The sequence below is a fragment of the Diadema antillarum genome, unplaced genomic scaffold (genome assembly GCF_040938485.1).
Source record: "Diadema antillarum isolate AM-2024a unplaced genomic scaffold, OU_Dant_1.0 scf00000099, whole genome shotgun sequence".
In the NCBI taxonomy this organism is placed as follows: Eukaryota; Metazoa; Echinodermata; class Echinoidea; order Diadematoida; family Diadematidae; genus Diadema; species Diadema antillarum.
The window spans coordinates 5,364,048-5,385,733 of record NW_027270988.1 but is presented as its reverse complement, the minus strand read 5'-3'; the positions used below and the strand labels follow the sequence as shown (position 1 = coordinate 5,385,733).

Sequence of the window (21,686 nt, the reverse complement as noted above, 5' to 3'; positions counted from 1 at the left end):
ACCATGTCTGAAGGCAACGGAAGTTCCTCCAAGCGGTCCTGTGCACGTATTGGCACTCACAATGGAACATTCCACTGTGATGAGACGCTGGCATGCTTCATGTTGAAACTCTTGCCACAGTACAAGGATGCAGGTTTGTGTCAGATGGTACTCTATGTTGGGTTTCTAGATAGATTAGCATTAGTGTCGGTGATTTGGTTGTTGAGACAGATTTAGACTGTACATTGAAATTAATCAAGAAAGACACATTTGAAACTGTTCCTCATACATTGTAGGATGAATTCTTGAATTGATTATTCTGTTGGGAATAGGTACGTCACACTGTGTATGTGTATGTTGTGACCATTCTACATTTGAATGTTTGCTCACAATACATGTAGATCATTCCATGTTGAAATGCCTTTTTCATAGCGACCTTCATTTATATTATTAGACATGCGAATGAATCTGGTTCTGTTTAAGGCATTACATCAATATAAAATTGTTTTTCCGCACTCAAAGTTTGCATAGAAACTTCTGGCATGCCAATGAACTTCCCTTCATCCAGAAATAATTCGTACTCGGGATCCTGCACTCCTGGAAACTTGTGACATCGTGGTTGATGTGGGCGGAGTATATGATGCCAGTCGCCATAGATATGATCATCACCAAAGGTGAGTGGCGTAAGTGAGTAAAAGTATTAAAGATAATCTGTAAGGTGTACATGTACCTTTGGTCATTGAATGACGGACAACATTTTTTTTTTTTCTGAAATAGACAGTCATTAATTTAGAAAATAATGCGTCCATGTTCCAACATCCTGTACAGCACATTTCTCTTGCTAAATTATCACTATTCAGTCTCTGTGAAATGAAGGTCTGCACTGTTACCAGTGTAGCATACCCAATATTTCACTGCACTAATCTTAAAAAAAACAATAACAACAACAAAACAAATTCTGTTTGTGTGCCATGCTCTCCTCTTTTTTTTCTTTCTTCTTCTTCTTCTGTTCTGTTTGTTTTGCACATCATTTTTGAACCCCTGTTATAATTACAAATTGGGAACAAATCAGAATTTTTTTCATTCTTTTGGTAACTCGTTCTTTTATTATTGCAAGTCTCTTTTCAGATACCAGACAGTAAGAGAAGCTTTAATGCATCTTTCATATATATCCCATGCTTAAAATCATCCTGTTCGTTATGTCATGTCAAACGCCATCTTGTCAGCACTTTTACTGGTATTCCATGCATTACCTGAGTCAGATCTCATATCTTCACCAGGAGTACTCATTTTTAGATACAGTGTATCTCAAAATAATACTATAAAGCAAGATATAAATTTTCGCACATGAAATATTTTGCATGTTGGAGGCGACGTTCTTTTTCACGGCTTGACATTTTCACAAAGTGCCACTGGCAGCCCATGCATATAGTGTAGACAAGAACTTCTGCATGCATTTTGATTTTGCTAATCTTGACTACATTGCACCAAGAAAGTCACAAAATTAAAATGCATGCAAACATTTTACAGGAAGAGCCTTCATTAAAAAAATAGTGGATCTTGTATACTGAGCTTAGCCTCACGGATATTCTGTCTTTGCAGATTCTATTTCTTCGAACGTGTAATACATTACTAGTAGTCACTCAGACCCAGACCTTCTACTAACATTCGTTTTCACCATTGTTCTACAACTAGAACCTTCAAGGAAACGATGAACTCCATCAATCCTAAGAAACCCTGGACAACAAAGCTGAGCAGTGCAGGTCTCGTCTACCTCCACTTTGGAGAAGAGGTCATTCGTCTGACCCTTGACCTCCAGCCAGATGACCCCAACCTTCCCATCATCTATGACAAAGTCTATGAGAACTTCATGGAGGAGGTTGATGCCATCGACAATGGCGTGGATCAAACAGAGGAGAAGCCAAAGTAAGCATCGTTCAATCTGGCACAATCTATTACTGTACACACTGTGTTTCAGCCAGTTTCATAGCATAATATTTTAAATACTCCATTAATTGCGTAGCCCCATGCAATTAGCAGTTTGACATACGAGAGAGAGAGAAGGAAGGAAGGGGAGAGGGCACATAATTGAAACATTTGATATCATGCATGACATGAATTTGGACAAGTGTCGTGATGTTGTTTAATGGTAAACCCTGGACAGTGCTTTGTTCAGCAAGACTTCGACTCAAAATCTGTGTGATTGTGGGTCCATCATACGAAATTACAACTAGAAGTAATGTACCTACATGTATGATTCAACTTGTGTGGAACATGTCAATTGCGTAGTGCACAGAGACCATAGAATAGATCTTTATTAGGTAAGGGCCTTGACTTTCTCTTTCACGCAATGTGTGATAGCACAAGGTTGTTGATGTACATTAAACACATCTGTATAAAATGTTACGGCTGATCGATGACAGATCATTATCTTTTCTACATGATTGTGAAGTTGGCAGCTGGTATAGGCAGACGAAGAACAGAGCTACCTGAAGATTAAATATTTGCATGCTGTGTTCAAATAATGTAGATACAATCGTATTGCTGCCTATGAGTCATCATAAAGATGGTTATTACATTTCATAACCAATCCATTCAACTTTGTCTCTCAATCCAGGTATCTGATTACAACCAATCTCAGTGCTAGAGTGAGTCACTTGAATCCAAACTGGAATGATGAAACTCAAGACTTTGAGGTAATTCACATTTAACAACTCATACTTACCTAATTATGACATATTTTATCTTTTATCATTGATAAATACACCATAGCTGGAAATTGCCTAGATGTATGTTCAGTGATCTGGAGTTCACCAGACATCTTCGCATCCAGTGACGTAGTGAGCTGTTTTTAAAACCAACGTACGTCATATGAAGTACTGAGTTCCTATTACTCATATCACCATGAATCTCCAGAGGATTTGCATTTTACTTAAGAAAAATATTCATGATAGAAGAAATGTTGAAACAGTTAAAACCTCTTTTAGAGATAACTTGATATGGGTTAACAGGCCTCGAAATAGGATTTTGGAGGGGCAAGGCCATTTAGTAAAAGGGCACTTTTTCCAAGAGGCCAGGGCACTTAACCCGTTCCTAACGGGAACCTGGTTTACCAGGTTCCCGTGGGAGCAACTGATATACGGGAACCTGGTTTACCTGGTTCCCAAAATGAAGACAAGGGTGCCTGCTTCAGTGGCCTAAATTCATGTTTCTTTGTGTTAAAATGCTCAGAAAAGTGGGTTTGATAAAAAGATCAGAGTTTATTCTATCAGGATTTGTTCTCCTGCTGTTTAAAAAAAGGGGGTTTTACAGTATTATGTACCTTTTCCTGATTTAGTGTTTTGCTTGTTCTGCTGTAAACTCGTACGAACATGTGGGCAATTCCGCAGTTAGGTGGACATGACATGGATAAAAGAAATGTGCCTCTTTATCTTACTCTTTAATTTAGGTATCAACTAATGCCATGGATGTTCACCAATCACTAAGGTCTTTCAAATTCAGTAGATTTTATTTTTCATATTTATTGATTTTGCGAGATCTAAAACCATCATTTAAAATGTACATGTGGGACTGGGGATGCAGAAATTCACTTAAATGCAAATTACAGTAGGTTGCTTTGAAATTTTTTCCTTAAATTTTTGCTAAAAGGTAAAAGATGAATACATTTAAATACTCCAGAAGTCGTGTGACATTTTGTCAATTACAGAAGGGTGAAATGACCTGCGGAATTACTCCGGACAATCGGTCGAACTGCTAAAAATATTTGCGTGCACATTTGTCATGATGCAATAATTGAAATTAATGCAACACTTTGTTTGAAGTAACTTGAAATTTTGCACACTTTTTGTTACAAGACATTGATTTTTTTTGTCATGTCCTTTTTTCGTAACGTTACTAACCAGCCCTTTTAGTTGCCATAGCAATTCTAATATTTATTGGATTGTACTCATTCTTTTCTATATCATAGACCTGGGGAGGATGAACATGTTTTAACATGATTTTGACTTGAAATGAATAAATGGTGATTTAGCAGTAAAAATAAATATCTAAATTTCTTTAAATGTAACGTTACTAACCGCGGAATTGCCCATGTACATAATGATCAAGGCTGAGATCAGTTAGAAATGCGGGTTCGCTGACCCCAGTCACCTCATTCAGGTACCTGGTTTTGTGTGGAACAAATGATTCTGAGCGCTCATCAGCGCACGCTCTATTCATACCTCGCACCCGATCGATATTTCCATTGTTCACGGGCACATGTAGTTGACCGTAGAAAGGGGGACACAATGAACCGCTTGACTGCCTTCACACAGCTGGATTACCAACCTGTGTGCCTCTCTGTCGACGGGCGAAAAGAATCTCGTTTGGGGGCATTAAAGGCACTCAGAGAATTGCGGAAGGAACGGGTTAAGTCAGTCAGAGGGGCACCAAGGCCACATTGGAAAGGGCATGTTTGGTGTTTATGAAAAAAGAAAGAAGAAAAACAAACCGAGAAAAACAAACAAACACACACACACACACAAAGTGCAACACACAACAAAAACCTCTTCCCTACAGCTGTAACACATTCCCGATCTCCGCGTTTCTATCAGGTGAAACGACATTTTTTAAAACAGGAATAAAACAACAGTAGGTATTGATTAAAACTCGACACCCTTTCAGGCCAGCCAGGCCAGGCTGCCATGAAACTTCAAAGCACATTCCGACAGCTGGCTGGCAAAACCACAAGGCAAAGGAATTTGCGTGCGCGTGTAGATTGCTATGATTAGTCTGTGACAGACAGTTCATGACCTCCAAGAATGCGCCAGTACGCGCGGTTTCTTCTGTTGATTGGTCTCTCTCTCTCTCTCCACCCCTCCCCATTCCCCAGTCTGGCACCTTGGCATCGTGGGATTTTTCTTTTTTCTTGGTGAACTTGGTGTTCACTCTTAACTCTATCTGAATATGCGCTGCCTAGCTAAATACTGTAGTGGTGGCCGGCCTACTACAAACATTGAGTGAACTATTGTGCAACAGTTCTTACCTTTGACTGGCGTTTTCTCTGCTGCAGTAAGGTAGGATTCTGGTTGCCCAAGGCCCAAGGAACAAGTATGTCTGGTCGGGCTCGTACTGTTCACTGTCTAGGCCCGGCGGGTTTGCGCCCTCGGAAACCGAGGGCAGTCCGACGGTCGTCGAGTCGGTCCGAGTAAGTCCGAGTCAGTCCGAAGTCGCTCCCCACTACACTCTTCCCCGTCGCATTGAAGCTTCCTGGTGGGGACGCGAGTCCCCCTGGTAAGCTTCACCCCGGTAAATGCGACCAAATTGGGAAGCAATAGGGGGATAGAAAGTCCTGAGGGATATCGTCAATATCCCTCCGTCGGAGTTCCTATGCCGTTCGAACTGAATAAACGGTCCAAAAATATAAAGCTACAAAATATAAATGAGGTAACTGACCCCCCTTAACGGCAGTAATAAAATAATTGTATCCTCGCGGAGGATATAAAGACTCAACAATAAATTTCAAAAATCAATATTTGCATAATAAATGCACTTTAATACTCCTCCCCTCACTCCCCCCTCCGCCATGCGAAGGGGCTACAGCCTGCACCTGCCCCACCTTCTAGGGGTGGGGCACCTGGGCCGCTGGGACAGCCGGTATGTGGGCCCCAAGACTGTCCTTTGGACTACTAACCCTCTGCTAAACAGCCCGCAAGCAGACAAATTGCCTAACCTAAAGGTTAGCCGGGGCTTTACTGGAAAACCCATGTGCACACACTGAGCTCTTAATGTGTCTCCAGTTCCTCTGCGACTGGTCCCCCTTTGATCATTCCTGATTGACCATGTGGACCAGCCTGTTAACACTCCCTTCCCGAATGCCTTCAAAGAGTCTGGGTCCAAACCTGTAGCCCATCTACCAGCCTGTTGGCCAAGTCTTCAGCTCGGCCGAGGACTGATCAGTAATTACTAGGGAAAAGCACATACCTCTACCTTTACGGCTGGTGTGCTGGGACCTTCTTGGGACTGGTGACATCCCAAGTGCAGGATCACTTCTGGCATGGGGGTGACCTCAAATTCTGCAAGGTATCAGAACTCCTGTCACACTGGGGGAAACATATCTTTGAATATAACTTCTGCAGGACTTGTACCAATCAAGCAAACCTGCTGAAGCAATAGAGCGAGTCACTGGAGAAGTGGGTGCAGGGTGGCCTGCTGGGTCCCCACCTGTCGATTGGAGGGATGGGACCATACAGATACCCCCGCTAGGGGTGTTTCTGGGCACCTCATAGCCCAGACCCTTTCTGAGGAGGACCCTTTGGGCCTTGATCCTCCCATGCCCCAAGCAGTGTGAAACAGCTTTTGGGGGCCTTACCTGCCTTTATGTCCTTACCATGTCATCGGAGGATGACTCCCCTCCATTGGTCCTTCCCCTGATTGTATTGGGGGTGGTCTTGCTTGACCGAACCTGAAGGGGGACCACATTGTCTACGTCTTCCGCAAAGGATGACCAATTCTGGTGTGCCCTCTGACAATATTGGCAACCCCCACACGGCAAATCCTCGGGGGTTATACCCATGCGGTAATCTTCGCACAGGTTGGATTGCTCCGGGATACGGGAGAGTGCATCCGCATTGACGTGGTGACGTCCTGCTCTGTACTCGATCCGCATATCATATTGGCTAAGTTCTTCCAGCCACCTCGCTAGTTGCCCCTGGGGGTACCTGAACCCCAAGAGCCACCTCAAGCTACTGTGATCTGTACGCACAGTAAAGGAGCGACCCAAAAGATAATGCCGATATTGCCTTGTGAACATGACTACGGCTAGCAGTTCCCGTCTGGTGACACAGTACCGACGTTGAACTGGAGTAAGGGCGATGCTACCATAAGCAATAACCCTCTCCTTGCCCTCCTGTATTTGGCTGAGCTCCGCTCCAATTGCATAATTAGACGCATCTGTGTCTAACATGAACGGATCCGTTAGGTTGGGCATTGTCAGTACCGGGGCCTGCGTCATTAGATCTTTGATCTTCTGGAAAGCCTGATTCTGTTCTGGTCCCCAGTGGAACTGTTTTTTGCCAGTGATCTCGTAGAGTGGGACCGCCACTGCTGCATAATCCTTGAGGAAAGAGCGGTGGTAATTAACCAAGCCTAGAAACTGCTCGACCTGCTTGGTCGTGGTGGGGGCTGGCCACGCTTGAACTGCTTCTACATGGTCAGCTTTGAGGGAGATGTAATTTTTCCCCACTTCCCGCCCCAAGAACTCAACTCTCTTCTGGAAGAGGTCGCATTTCTTGGGCTTCAGTTTCAGCTGGTAGCTCCAAAACCGCTCTAACACATGCGTGAGATTCCGCACATGATCCTCAAAGGAAGTACCAAGCACTATCACATCGTCTAGAAAGGCCAACACTATCTCCCAAGTCAGCCCCCGAAGGATCAAATCCATGGCCCTCGAAAAAGTGGCCGGGGCATTACATAGGCCGAAACCCATGCGGACAAATTCATAGAGGCCATACTTCGTTATGAAAGCGGTCTTATGGCGGTCCTGATCCTGGATGCGCACCTGCCAATAGGCTGAATTTGCATCCAGTTTCGAAAACCACCTGCTGCCGGACAGAGTGTCCAGGCACTCCTCTATGTTTGGGAGTGGATAGGTGTCCTTCCTGGTGACAGCGTTAAGTGCTCGATAATCTATGCACCAACGGACGCCCCCATCTCTCTTGCGAACCAACACCGGAGCCGACGCCCATGCAGACTGGGATTGCTGGATCACTCCAGCACGCTCCATTTTGTCCAGATGGGCTTTCTCCTCTGCTGCAAAGCTAAGAGGAGTTCTTCGCATACCCTGCTTGATTGGGTTAGCGGCTCCAGTGTCAATTGGGTGCGTAATAGCTGTGAAATTGCCAAGGTCGAATTCATCCCTGGCAAACACATCGCTGTATGTTATTAGCAAACGCTTAAGCTCCTGTTCCTGGTCCAAAGAGAGGGAACTCGAATGTTGGAAAAGGTCTGCAATGTGTTCTGGGAGTTCTAACTGTTCTCCAGATTCCACAGCTTGTAACACACTAATGTTGTCACCTTCTGCTGGTGTAGGTGTCTGAATTTCAAACACCTCGCGTGCCTTTCCGATTACACTATTTCGGGGAATATGCATGCTCCTATCGGTAGGGTTGACCACGTAGGTGCAACACGAAATTCCCCCATCATGTAAAGTGTATGGGATAAGCACTGGTAGCCCTGCAGAAGGTTCGACCACGAATGTATTCATCCGCTGGTCAATCACCCCAGTAATTCTTTTCACGGCGTTGGGAGGCACCACTACTCGGTACTGGAGTGTGACTGTGGCCACCCGGTCCTTGTCTGGAGTAATTCCAAACTCAAGTGGGATGGCCTGGTTCTCCATGACGAGCTCCATGTCCTTGATGTGAACATCAATTCGATGGCGTCGGAGAAAGTCTAACCAAGAAGCATATCATCTTCTATGGGAGCAACGTGGACATCCTCGTCAAAGAAATGCTGGCCCAGCTGAATAGTAATTGGGCCGACCACCAACCCCTTCATGGTGAGGTCGCGGCCTGCATTCCTAAGAGTGACTTCTCGGATTGCACATGGCTGTGGGTCCAGTTTTTTATAGACCCTGTCGGAGATCAAAGTGACCTGGGCTGCCGTGTCTACTACAGCTCGTATTAGTCTATTGCCGATCTTAAGGCGAACTCTGAGCAGTGAAGTAGAACTCAGCTGGCAGACAATTGCCTGCTCCCCATGGTCCTTGACTTCCTCCTCCGCACCGACCTTCTGGGTGGGAGGCACGCCTTCACCTGTAATGTTGGCTGTACCCATGATAGGTTGGGATTCATTGGGATCTCCCAGTCCAAGTATCTCAGGACCGGCAGCGGGCTCTGTTGCACTGTCTGCAGATGAGTCCAGCTGGTCCACGAAATCAATGAAAGTCCTCACCTGATCATCGGTCAAGGTCTGGTTGCCATCCGAGAGAGGTTCTTGCCCCTCCTGATCTGAAAAGGGGCTCTTAGACGAGGAATTGCCTACTGGTAAAACCCGGCCAGATCTAGGTCGGGCCAGGGGTCGGCCTCCTCCCCTGACCCCTCCTCGTTTAACTCATCCCTTTCATCCTCTGCCACGGCTGACACTGTATCCGCAGCTTGGGGTGTATTACCCTCCTTGCGTGGTGAAGGACAATCCCTCCGGAAATGCCCTTGCCCCCCACAATTGAAACATGCACTTGATGTAGGTGCACGCTGGGCAGGGGTATTGGTACGAGGTGCCGCCCGAGGAGAAGGAATGGGAGAGGAACGAGGTGGAGGACGAGATGGTCCAGGAGATAAAGCGCGCACCGGGGCACGCCGAGGAACTGGCGAAGGGGGCCATGCCTGTTGGCACAGCTGCTTCACCATGATGGTAAGCTGCTCCACCTGATTGGTCAATGGAGCAATCTGCGACTGGACCTCTCGTCGCAAGTCTGCCTGAGACTGATCCAGCCTTTTCTTGATCGTGGCTAGGTCCTGTTCGACACGGTATAACCGATCGTCCTGTGTCTCAGGAGACCTGTGGTCTGTGGGATGTGCCTCTACTCTCTGTACCAGATGAGTTGGCTCATCCTCCGAGGCCACAAAGCGCACTTCTTTGCAGTGCTTACCGAAAGCGCGCGCGGTCTGCTGAACCCATTGAGCATGGAGGGTGGCATCCTTGAGGGTAGCAAACCGCTGGTTCAACACTTGTTGACCTACCTCCCGATCAGAGCAGCCTTGACAGAAGCGAGTGATGATCTGTCGCTCCAGTTGCTCTGTGGGGATACCCAGAAATGCGTCAGAAGTTAGCTGGGTAAGGCGGTCAGCCCACTCCAACAATGATTCGGTTGGGCCTTGGCGTGCACCAGTGAACTCCACATGGGCGAATTCAGGTTGCAGTTGCCCGTCAAACCTTTCCTTCATCTGCCGCGCTAGGTCGTAAAACTGCGGGGCAGGTTCACGGTGCACAAGTGTTGTATAATAATCCGCAGCTTTACCCTTAAGGCACCAGTAGAGCTGCAAAGTACATTCTTCGGCAGACCATCCACTTTGAGTGGCAAAGGCCTCAAATTGTCCGAAGAATGTATGCCACGACCGACCAGTCCCATCGTAAGTTATAGACTTGGGAGCATGTCGTGGCGGCCAGGCCATGCGAAAATCCTCTCGCCGACTCAGGCCATTGCGATCCTGAGCATATCCTGCTGGTGGATTTCCCACAGGATACGTGTGCCTTGATTCCGAAGAATTGGCAGACATTGATGGCTGAGGGCAAACAGGCTCTCGCACATCACGGTAGGGCTGGTAAGGTGGACTAGAATAGTTCGCACCTGGACTAGCCTGTGACTGCGAAAAACGCGACCCCCCTTCAACCGACTGGAATGGTCGGGGAGGAGCTTCCCTTCCTGCCTGGCAATCAGGCTGTGTGGAAATTGGGAATGCATCGCGCCTACTCCCTGCCTGATAAGACTGGGAGGGTGCCTGCTCCCTCTCCGCCTGTGCAAACTGTTGCGCAGGCGGTGGGTAGCGATCATGCATATAGACCTGCGGGCCTATTGCGGTACCCCCGGCTACAGGCAGAGGACCGAAAACGGAACCGCCTGAAGTGGACGGTGAACTTCTGGAAGTAGGACCCCCACCCTGTGTGGGAGTAACCCCACTGGATGGGTCCTTTTCTGCCCTTAGCACGGAAAAGTCTAGGGAGGGGATAATCTCCTGGGGGCATAATATGCCTGCCAGGTCCGCCATGTCTTGGAATGAGCTTGGCGTAAACACCCCTACCTGTGCTCTTATGCATAGGAGCCGCTGGGCCTGTCCAAGGTCGACTCCTGGGAGTGCAGCCAGCTCCGCAGCAGAGCACACATTAATGTGCACCTTCTCCATGATGTAGCGAAGACAGGTATCCGAAGTATACCCGTCAACACCTCCCAGGGAGAAGGCTGTAATTAATCACTAACAATAACCACAATACCTAAAAACCCTAATCTAACTTAACCAGAAAAAACATACAATTACACGTCAGTGAGAAACCAAACCTCACTTGAAAAAACACGAACTAAACCTAACTCTACACCCCTTGTAAAAAAAATAAGTAAAAGAGGTGCAAGTCGAAACAATTAGCACGGAAACTAAAAGTGATGGCGTTCACCTGGACGCCGATAATCTAAAGAGCCTTCTGTACAGCACAGAAGATAAAAAGGAAATCAATAAAGAATTACTCAGTTGTTAAGATCTCAACTAAACACAAAATAAGCTGCCCCCGGCTGATAAACCCATGCCGGTAGGCATCCACTAATGACAAAATTACTTGAACCTTAGTTTCAACATCAATAGATGGGAGTTCTATCCCACTATCCTCATCCATCCCCCCATGAAAAAAAAATGCTGTAAAAATAAACCAAAGGAATGAGGAATACCTAACAAACCTGCCTAAACTTAACGCAAAAAAAAAAAAAAAAATTAATATACCACTATTAGTAACACTCAACCAAACACCAAAGAACCCTATGCTGAAAAAAGGGAACGACAAAAGTCAAAAAATGACACTGTCCGTTATCGCCCCACAAAAGAAGATAAACTACACAATTAATCCTGTTGATACAAAAAATCCACCAAAATATTCACTAATTCAGGCAAAAAAAGAATCTCAGCCTTGTAGGCCTCAATCACTAAAAGCAAAAAATTAAGTTTCCCTACTACTTCAATCTCAAACTGCTCGTCCTCACTGTCCGTGAAGACGAACAGAAAAATAACCAAAAGTCCAATTCCAATAAAAGTAGACTAGAAGCCTACTTAAATCCACAATACGAAGATAAAAATAAAGAGAATATAAACCTAAATGTCACTATTAATTCGTATAAATCACAAAACGGCAAATACAATGAACTTCTTACCGTACCTGCTTCTCTACAGCTCACTAGCCTGATGCGAAGACGATGACAGCTTCACAGCGAATGGCAATGAACGGGCTGTAGCAGCGTTGGCGTCGGGAACGCGAGCGTCGCACAGGCGGCCGTGCTGTACACAAACCGTTGTGCTGGCTCTAGCGTTCTATGCAGCGCACACACGCACGGCGGGCAACGCGGACGTGGTTGGGGGACTCGAAAATACAGAACGCGTGCGTAGCACAGCACAGATGAGCACCATACAATGCCCAATGCGCTGGCCTCAGCGTTCCGTAGGCCACCCTCCCCCGCACTACCGTGCCGCGAAACATGCGACGTACGTGTGCAATCCCACCGCACACCACTATTAACGTGATGCGTGGTATGGGATATAAAGCGCGAGGTATGAGTTGCACTTCGCTGCACTAAGCAGCACGCGCACGCGTAAGCTCTATATCTACAAAACAGAACACCCACAAACAAAACGCAACGAGGACCAGGACCGGCGAACACCAGTCCAGGCGCCCCACACACACAACACACGACAATGCAAACCAGGAAGAACACAAACACAAACAACGATAACAACCAACGGACTAGAGACTCGCTCGGGAGAAAGGAAAAGAAGAAACGGATAGAAAAGACAGAAGAAAAAGCAACTTTATTTGATAGCCCGAGCGGCTCCCCTGACGTGAGCAGGGTGGGCACGTCCCTAGACCGACTAGACCAGACACGCAATACGAAAACACACGTAAACACACACACTCGACAGCACTGTCAACAGACGGCAAAACACACGCGCAATCACAATGCAACTCACTACTATCACTCACATACGAAACACGCGGACAACGCGAAGGTGCCTAGCATGTGTGCTACAGTTCACACTGCAATCGGTGCTAGGACGCCAACGCGATCGACCGAAAAACGCGGACAGTGCGAATGTGCCTAGCATATGGGCTACAGTTCACACTGCAATCGGTGCTAGGACAGCGCAACTGACAGAAACACTGTAATAAGAAATTGGAATAATAACGGGACCAATAAGATATAAACTGTGATGTAATTATATCCTAACCCTAACACTAACTAGCCCTACACTACCTTACTAAAATAAGAATTTATTTAGACGCAGCAGTTCAGTGAGAAAAAACGAACACACAACTCACCGACTGAGCGCGGTGGAGAGAAACGGGAAAAAACCACCAGAGGAAGATTGTAAAAAAAGGAAAATATGACTAGGCAAACCTAGCAAGAAACCGCCAAAAAATAAACGCGGATGGAATAAACTATGAAAAACAGCTACAAAAAATCACCTGATTCGAAAACCCAATGATTTATTCCCATACACGTCACCCCGGGGCAGCTCAACCTTGGCTCCGCAGTGGGCAGAACACCTGCACTTCACCACGCCTGTCGGCTTGAAAGCACCGGTCTGACGGAAAATTAAGACACGAATTACGCGATCCAAAGATCGCTTTATCAATCACTTTTGATTCGAGCGGTACGCCGAAGCAGTCGGACAATCGGTCCGCGACGTACCAAACATAAAAGAATTACCGAAGAATGATTAGCACCTAGCACTACTGGACTACAAAAACCCTAACCAAAAATTACTGCAAGCGTCACCGACACAGCGTGCCGTGACTTACAGTAAGCCTTACGCTAAAACTAAAACTTCGTTAATATGGCCCAGTCTCCGCTTCCCCGTGTGGACGTGCGGCGGCAGTCGTGGCAGCTCACAGCGTGCCCACGCATGCAACGCACGTAATATGGCAGGGAAGCGAAGCGAAGAAAGTGTGGGTCCCCCACGTGGAAAATTAGAGTCGGAAAAAATCGTTCAAAAATTGCCGACTACGTCATTGTAGTGGTGGCCGGCCTACTACAAACATTGAGTGAACTATTGTGCAACAGTTCTTACCTTTGACTGGCGTTTTCTCTGCTGCAGTACGGTAGGATTCTGGTTGCCCAAGGCCCAAGGAACAAGTATGTCTGGTCTGGTTGGGCTCGTACTGTTCACTGTCTAGGCCCGGCGGGTTTGCGCCCTTGGAAACCGAGGGCAGTCCGACGGTCGTCGAGTCGGTCCGAGTAAGTCCGAGTCAGTCCGAAGTCGCTCCCCACTACAATACATACTCTCACGGCCGCTGCTGCGCTGTGGAGGCAGTCGGGACGGTAAAAGCCGGTCGGGCGTACGTACGTACACGTCGTCTCGTATCTCGGAAAGATACGTTGAGTTTGAATCAGATACATCGGGACGCGAGTGAACTGAAGGTATGATATTTGAGATCAGGAAAGTTGTTCAAGCTTATTAAAGAGACTTTGAGAAAGGGCATATCATACGTCATAAATAATAACTTTCATTCTAAAAGGGCACCACGGCCCCAAGAAAAAGGGCACATTTTTTTTGGCCGTAACTTTGATCAAAAAACAAAAGGCATTGCGGCCAACGAGAGGGGCACCGACGGCCATGGCCGTCGATGGCCGTCGGTTAATTCAAGGCCTGGGTTAAGTTTGACCTTGAAGGCCACATATGAATTGAACAAATAGACTGTGTTAGCAGATGAAAAGATTTGTTTTGTTTTGCTTTGGTTTTTTTAATATTCCCAGCAAGGTAAAGCTCTTGATTAACTTTTCACCTGACAAATGTTGTTTGTCCTCAGACTGGCTTCAAGCAAGCTGTGGAGATGACCGGGAAAGAGTTCCTTGATCGTGTGAATTTTTACGGCAAGGTGTGGCTGCCTGCTAGGAGTGTGGTGGAAGCTGCCTTGAAAGACAGATTTGATGTGAGTCAGCCAGCAGGGTGCTACAAACTTACCTGTCCTCTTACCCAGGGCAATTCTCCCTATTGCACAGAACCAAAAAAACTCACAAATAGCAGCAGCACTGTGTTAAATTTTTCTAACAATCTTATTTCAGCCCATTAAACACTAATTACAAGCCTGGAGAGTCTAATTTGGGGTTTGTTTACCATATTAACAATTGTACATCATAAAAACTTCCAAAGGTCATTTCAATTCTTATATATTTTATTGTTCTTGGATTTTTTAATGCATTTTAGTCAGGGTTTAAGACATATTTTCCCATAATCAAAATGCTAATAGCATAATGAAAAGTGTGAACTCTTACTTTGATGTCCTACATAGATTCCAATACCTTTTCATTGAAACCAAGCACTCAAGATCGGTCAGTTTGTACCTGCACAGTGCACTACCGTTATAACGAAATTTCGTTATAACCGAACAAATACATTATAATTATATGGAAAACAAAGAAACCGCGTATATATCATATTCTGTTTGTTGAATACTCGTCTGGAAAGCTATGTGAAATGGGATGGTACAGTGCACTCCCGTTATAACGAAATGCTCGGGACCGGCAGTTTTCTTTCGTTATAACGAAATTTCGTTATAACCGCACAAATACAATGTATAACAAAACCAAGGAAACCACGCATATATCATGTTCTGTTTATCTTATCTTATATTACACTGTGCAGCTATGTGAAACGGGATGGTACACTGTACCTTTTAAATTTCGTTTGGATAATCACATTAAAGAGAGCATAAAATTGACGGAAACTGTGCGTGACACACAGAGCGAACACAGCGTGATGTGAAGCGTTCGCCCATGCTTGTTCCGGTACGTATTTTCGAAAGCGATCCACATTTCGTTATAACGGAGCACATTTCTTTTGTTTTTCTTTGTCCGTGGGGCTCGGAAAAGACTTCGTTATAACGAAAATTTCGCTATAACCGTGTTCGTTATAAGCGAATTTCGTACCGTAGACATTAATGGCGATAATTTTGGGACCAGAAGTTTTACTTTGTTATAACGAAATTTCGTTATAACCATGTTCGTTGTAACGGGAGTGCACTGTACCTTTTTAATTTCGTTTAAATATTACAAAGAGGATAAAGTTGTTTGTTTATGATAAAGAACCTTCGAAACAATAAAAACAAACCTTATTTAATTTTAGATTATTGTATTACAATAACGCAAGTTCCCATTCGAAACTGTGAGTGACACACGGAGCAAACTTACAGTGATTGAAGCGTTCGCCCATTCAGAGAGGCTATGAATGATTGTTCTGCTACGTATTTTCGAAAGCGATCCGCATTTTGTTAGAACGGAGCATATTTCTTTTGTTTTTCTTTGTCATTGGTGCTCGGAAAATACTTCGTTAAAACCGTGTTTGCTATAAGCAAATTTTGTACCGTAGACTTTAATGGCAATAATTTTGGGACCACAAGTTTTGCCTCATTATAGCGAAATTTCGTTATAACCGTGTTCGTTGTAACGGATGTGCACTGTATTTAGAACATATATTTGCACTCTTGGTTTTTTCTTTTTCTTTTTTATGCCTCCGCCACGAAGTGGTGCCGGAGGCATTATGTTTTCGGGTTGTCCGTCCGTCCGTCCGTCCGTAATGAATTTTGTGGACAGGGTAACTACCAAAACCTTTTGAGGTATCCTAATGAAACTTGGCATGTATGTGTATTAGGGGGTGAAGTTGTGCCTATCAACTTTTGGGTGCACATGCTCAAGGTCAAAGGTCAAAAGGTCAAGGTCAAATGCTTAAAATTTTACTATTTCCCCCATATCTATGCAATGCCTGAAGATATTTTCTTGAAACTTAGTGTATACATGTACTACCCAATTAAGATTCTCTGGTGAAAGTTTGGGGTCATGAGGTCAAAAGGTCAAAGGTCAAAAGGTCAAGTAAATTGTTAGAATTTCACTTTTTTCTCTGTATCTTGGAAATTGTTCAAGGTATCTTCATGGAACATAGTATATATGCATCTACTGACTGGCAGTGGTTATCTAGGGAATTTAGGGTTCATGGGGTCAAAGGTCAGGGGTCAAAGGTCAAGGGCAATACTTCAAAATTTTACTATTTTCCTTATATTTATGCAATGCCAGCAGGATTATTTTTTTTTTTAACTTGATGTATGCATGTATAACCCAATAGAGATTCTCTGGGATTTTTTTTTTTTGCCAAGAAGGTCAAAGGTCAAAAGGTCAAAGATCAAGTGAAAGTGCTGAACTTACTTCTTTCTCCATATCTCGGAAGTGGCTCAAGTTATCTTGAAACTTAGTACATGTTGAATTTATGTATGTTCTGCCTGACAGTGATTCTCTTATAAATCAAAGGCCAGATGAAAATAATAACAATTTACTGTTCAATACAGAAATTGCGCTTTTTCTCCATACGGTGTACCTTGAAAATTACTCAGTGCATAAACTTATGAAATGGTCAAAGTCAAGTTAAAGTTCTTAAATCCCCAAATACATGCTCTTCTATTCATCCAATTAAACATAGGTCAAGGAAGGTAAACATTCAATACATTTGTGACAAACATGTCATTTTAATATTTTGCCAATTTTGTGAAAATGTAATCACACATTGTCCACATGTACTATAGACCTATTAAGAGAATCATGCATTATGGCGGAGGCATACCAGTCGCCATAGCGACATTTCTAGTTTTATATTTGTTTCTTGTTTGTGGGGTTTGATTTGCCTTTAACATGACTTAAAGATGATTCAGGCTTTGCATCATGATTAAGTGGATGTTAGTTTTGCCGGCACCAGTTTGTTTCATTTTGTGTCTTTCCCCAACTCTATGCTCTAAGTTGTGAAGGCACCAGGAAAATAACGTTTAGTGGCTGGTTAGGGCTGAGCCAAGGCACCAGCCTTTAATGGTGTACTGTATCACCCTCTAGAATTATTGAATGGATTCTTTATGATAAGATAGGGCAGATTCAAAATTCAAGATTCCAAGGATGCTATTGAAGAAAATCGGGGCAACTTCATGACAGGTTTCATAACACCTAAAAATTCAGTCCAGATAGTGGCAATATTCTTGACCACACAGGCCAGAATAGTTGAATATGTTAGGATTCATGAGGAATTAACAAAATTTGGGACAAAGGAGCTTCCAGGTCTGTACTCTCTGATGAGAGGGCATTCTAGTTGCTATTCAATGGAAGGAAGGATGTGTTATTTGAAATGGATAATGTTGAATGCTTTTTGTAGGTGGATGCCTGTGGGGAGATCATTGCCTTTCCCCAGGGTGGCTGTCCATGGAAGGAGCACCTGTTTCAGCTAGAGAGAGAGATGGAGCTAGAGCTGCCAATTAAGTACGTCCTCTATCCTGACAACAGTGGGGCGTGGCGGATCCAATGTGTTCCCATCAACAAGCACTCCTTCGACAACAGGTATTATACTGGCTTTAGTGTTGTAGAAATTGAAGTTTCTGCAATAAATCATAGCTGAAGTCTCGAAAAGACAAAATTACCCTGTGTTTTAACAATAACGTTGTATATTTTGGGAGAAATTTTGAGTTCCATCATACAGTATGTTTTGATTCCAAATGATGAGCATATCTTTCCACGTCCACCTAGTTGCTTTCCTCAAACCTTTTGAGGGAGAATATTTTCATTATCATGTTTACTTCTTGTCATTGCAGGCAGATGTCTAACACTGCTGATTGGGTGGGTTCAAACTTTAACACATGCATGTGTGTATGTTACACCTCATACACACTTTCTTGCATATAATTCATTACAGATTGAGTGCTTGATATGTAATTGATTAGAAAATTATTTCAGTGGAAAATGAAATATAATTCAATACATTCTCTTGTTACATATGAAAGAATTCATGTAGAACTGAAAATGTTGGCAAAAGCTGATTGACATGTGCCAGCCATAACAAGTTGAAAACGTGATCATTACACACTATAGTGAAAGGTCAGTGGTTTATGTCAAAGGTCACCATACTTTTGCCCCCAAACAGTGTCATTTTCAGTCATTACATCAACATTGAATGCTGAGTGTTAATATCTGGTAAGAAGGATAGAAATATATGAATAATTTAGTTGCCTGAAATAATAGGGATGAGAGGCTAATTAAAGGTCATAGGTCATCAATTTAGCTAAAATCTGGTCATTTATTCCACTTGTCATAAGTATAGTTTTTTTTTTTTCCTAATGATATGGATGTAAATTGGTTGGGGAAATATTTTCTCTTTGCACAGACGGTTGAAGATCGATTTTTTGGTTTGTGGTCAAGATCAATTAATTCATTTAAAATGTATATGAAGGGCCAACTGTTCATATGGCTGGAAAAAAAAAGTGATTGGGTGAGAAGCAGAGGCATTACCATTCCACACAGCTGCAGAGCTCTGAGGTATTTAACAAAACTACACAGATCTTTCGTCTCATTTGAACCAAATTCAGTTTACTGGTGTAAACCATGTTGTAAACTTTTTTTTTTTTTTGTAAAAGAAAGAGAGATAAAGTACAACTCTGAGTGTTTACTTTCACCACCCAGGTTGTCCCTCCCTGAGAAGTGGCGAGGGGTGCGTGATGAATCCCTGAGTGAAGCATCGGGCATCTACGGCTGCATCTTTGTCCATGCCTCGGGATTCATTGGTGGGAACAAGTCTAAAGAGGGCGCCCTCCAGATGGCCAGGAAATCACTTCAAATTGGGCAGGAGATGGACTGACGATGCCAGTGAACTGTGGACAGTAGATATAGCGCTATGTAATGCTGCAGATGTGTTTTGTGCTTCGCCTTGTGCTAGGGCCAGGGAGATGGCTGCTCTCATCATTCCTGCCCACCCTGAGTTGCCTTAACACTTGCACAGAGACACACACCCAGAATATACACACACAGGCACATGCTGATACACAGGGGTGCACAGAACAGGTCATTGAACTCCAAGAAGTGTTTGTGGTGATGAGTCATTCCCTGCCTCTGGTGCCATATATGTATACATGATATTTTCAGGTTGTCCATCTATCTATTCATCAGTCTGTCCTTATTTTGTTATACTGATTCAAGAAAAGATGCTCAATGAATTTTCAATATATCTGGCCAAGGAATGCTACACGAGATCGGCCTGTTGACATGTGTGGATCAATCTTACTGATGATGTGTATCATATAACACCTAAATAGATCCTTGACATTTGATTGGTGAGTTAGCTAAGTCGGTAAAAAATGCTGTCGGGCCAGTAACTACTCGGGAATTGCTAACTTTACCGGTCAGACATGACCAGTAAAAGAAATACAATGCAGTAATAATATTGCCAAGGCCAGTTGGAAAAAAAAAAAGGAAAAGGGCCAGTATAATGTAGGTGTGGACCAGTAAAAAAGAAGAAAAAAAAATGAGTTGCTACTGGTGTGATACTAACAGACCAGTAGGGGAAAAAATGGTTTAGCCTGAAATATCTGTGGCATAGCTAAGATTTTTATGAAGAAAACAGACAAATAACTGTAGGCATTTACAGAATTAATTGAGGATATAAATTCCCAGTGCAACTTTTGTGTTTGTTGTTTTTAATGATACAAGTATGTTCAATTCCATTATCTGGTCTAGCTAATAGATGATGGTAAAAAATAAGCTGCATACACGCACATGTAGCATGTGTCGCTTTGCTATAGTAATTTGCATGAATACGTGTTGGTTGCGACTGATTGCTTGCAGGAACCAGCAATGTATTGCCCTGTTGCATTGAGTGATGTATCATTATGGAGCTTTTACCTTTTGTTGGGTCACTAGGAACCTGGAAATGAAGAATATTTGTAGTGGTAAAAATGCATGTATTAGTGGTGTAACTACACTTGTATGCATCTGTAAGTAAAACATACATGTATTATGTCATAAGCCCTACCCCCTCTCCCCCCCCCCCCCCCCCAAAAAAAAAAAAAAAGGTCCATGCCGGGCAGTACCCTTAATAGCTTGAAGCTCCTCTGCTGTAAACCCTCCCCACATAAAATATTGTGAAAAAAAAGGAGAACATATGGAAATACATATACAATGTGCAATGCTCCAGTGTAAAAATACAGTACATTATCCAAAGAAGGAAGCTGTTGCAGTTTGTGCATCTTATAAGAGACAACAACAAAAAAAAGTCACTGCAAAGAGTATTGATTAAAAGTTTTACATGTAGACAGTCCTTTATTAATCATTGTTAAAGAGACAATAAACTAAAGAGAAAAGTTGGACTTGTGACCTTAATTTTCCAATTCTATACATAGGATATTTATTTTCTTTTTTCAGGATATTCTGTGAATTTAAAGGTGATATCCTTTTCTTGTCTTTTTTTTTTGTCTCGATTCTACCAATTTAGCTCTTTCCAGGCATTAACCCTAACTAGGCCGGGCTATTTAGGGAGATGATAGAGCTGGGGGGGAGGGGCCTCCCAGGCCCCCCCTCCAGATCTCGGCAGTCGACCGCGCGATCGCGACGAAAATTGGCACACACATTGCCTATGATGTAATCTAAAGTACCATGAATTTAATTTTTTCAAAAATTATCATTTACACTAAATTATGCTAATTTATGCATAATGATGCATGAAATCAGACAATTTGGTATAAATCACTAAATAAAGCTCAAAACAGGCACATCTGTTGTGTAAATATTCTTTTTAGTGTCCTTAGCAAATGTAAGAGAAAAAAATTGTGCAATCAGAAAAATTTTCGTAAGTATTCTATTGTTTTTCGAATTTCTTATGTATTTCTCTGTTTTTCGACTATGTTTTTCATTGTTTTTTAGATGAAATTTGTCCGCGACATTGTTCCGAACAAGAAAATATGTTAGTAATTGATTTTAATCAATAAAACCCCCAAACAATCATGCTTTTATGAAATTTGCGTGTAAACACAGTTTGCATTGAAATTGTACACGAATTCACGTTTTTGAGCAATTTTTGGTCTGACATGCACGTGCATATTTATGCGCAACTTTGGAACCGCGCGCCCAGGCATCGCAAATTTGGTGTTAAAAGATGCGGGAGACTCGTTTGAGTCTCCCG

General features: G+C 43.6%; 1 protein-coding gene across 1 annotated transcript; it reads left to right on the top strand.

Annotated features, from left to right (window-relative positions):
- The first annotated feature begins 3 nt into the window (after nucleotides 1–3).
- LOC139718750 (MYG1 exonuclease-like) lies at nucleotides 4–20,397 on the top strand. The gene is made up of 7 exons (XM_071630216.1): nucleotides 4–133; nucleotides 548–653; nucleotides 1,675–1,905; nucleotides 2,597–2,675; nucleotides 14,521–14,643; nucleotides 17,898–18,079; nucleotides 19,196–20,397. The coding sequence occupies exons 1-7, from the start codon at nucleotides 4–6 to the stop codon at nucleotides 19,368–19,370; spliced, it is 1,026 nt and encodes a 341-aa protein (XP_071486317.1). The 3' UTR covers nucleotides 19,371–20,397.
- Nucleotides 20,398–21,686: the final 1,289 nt, after the last annotated feature.

Coding starts and splice junctions, on each gene's coding strand:
- LOC139718750 (XM_071630216.1), top strand. CDS start 4: ATGTCTGAAGGCAACGGAAGTTCCTCCAAGCGGTCCTGTGCACGTATT. Junction 2,676..14,520: donor ATGAAACTCAAGACTTTGAG/GTAATTCACATT, acceptor GTTTGTCCTCAG/ACTGGCTTCAAGCAAGCTGT. Junction 14,644..17,897: donor CCTTGAAAGACAGATTTGAT/GTGAGTCAGCCA, acceptor TGCTTTTTGTAG/GTGGATGCCTGTGGGGAGAT.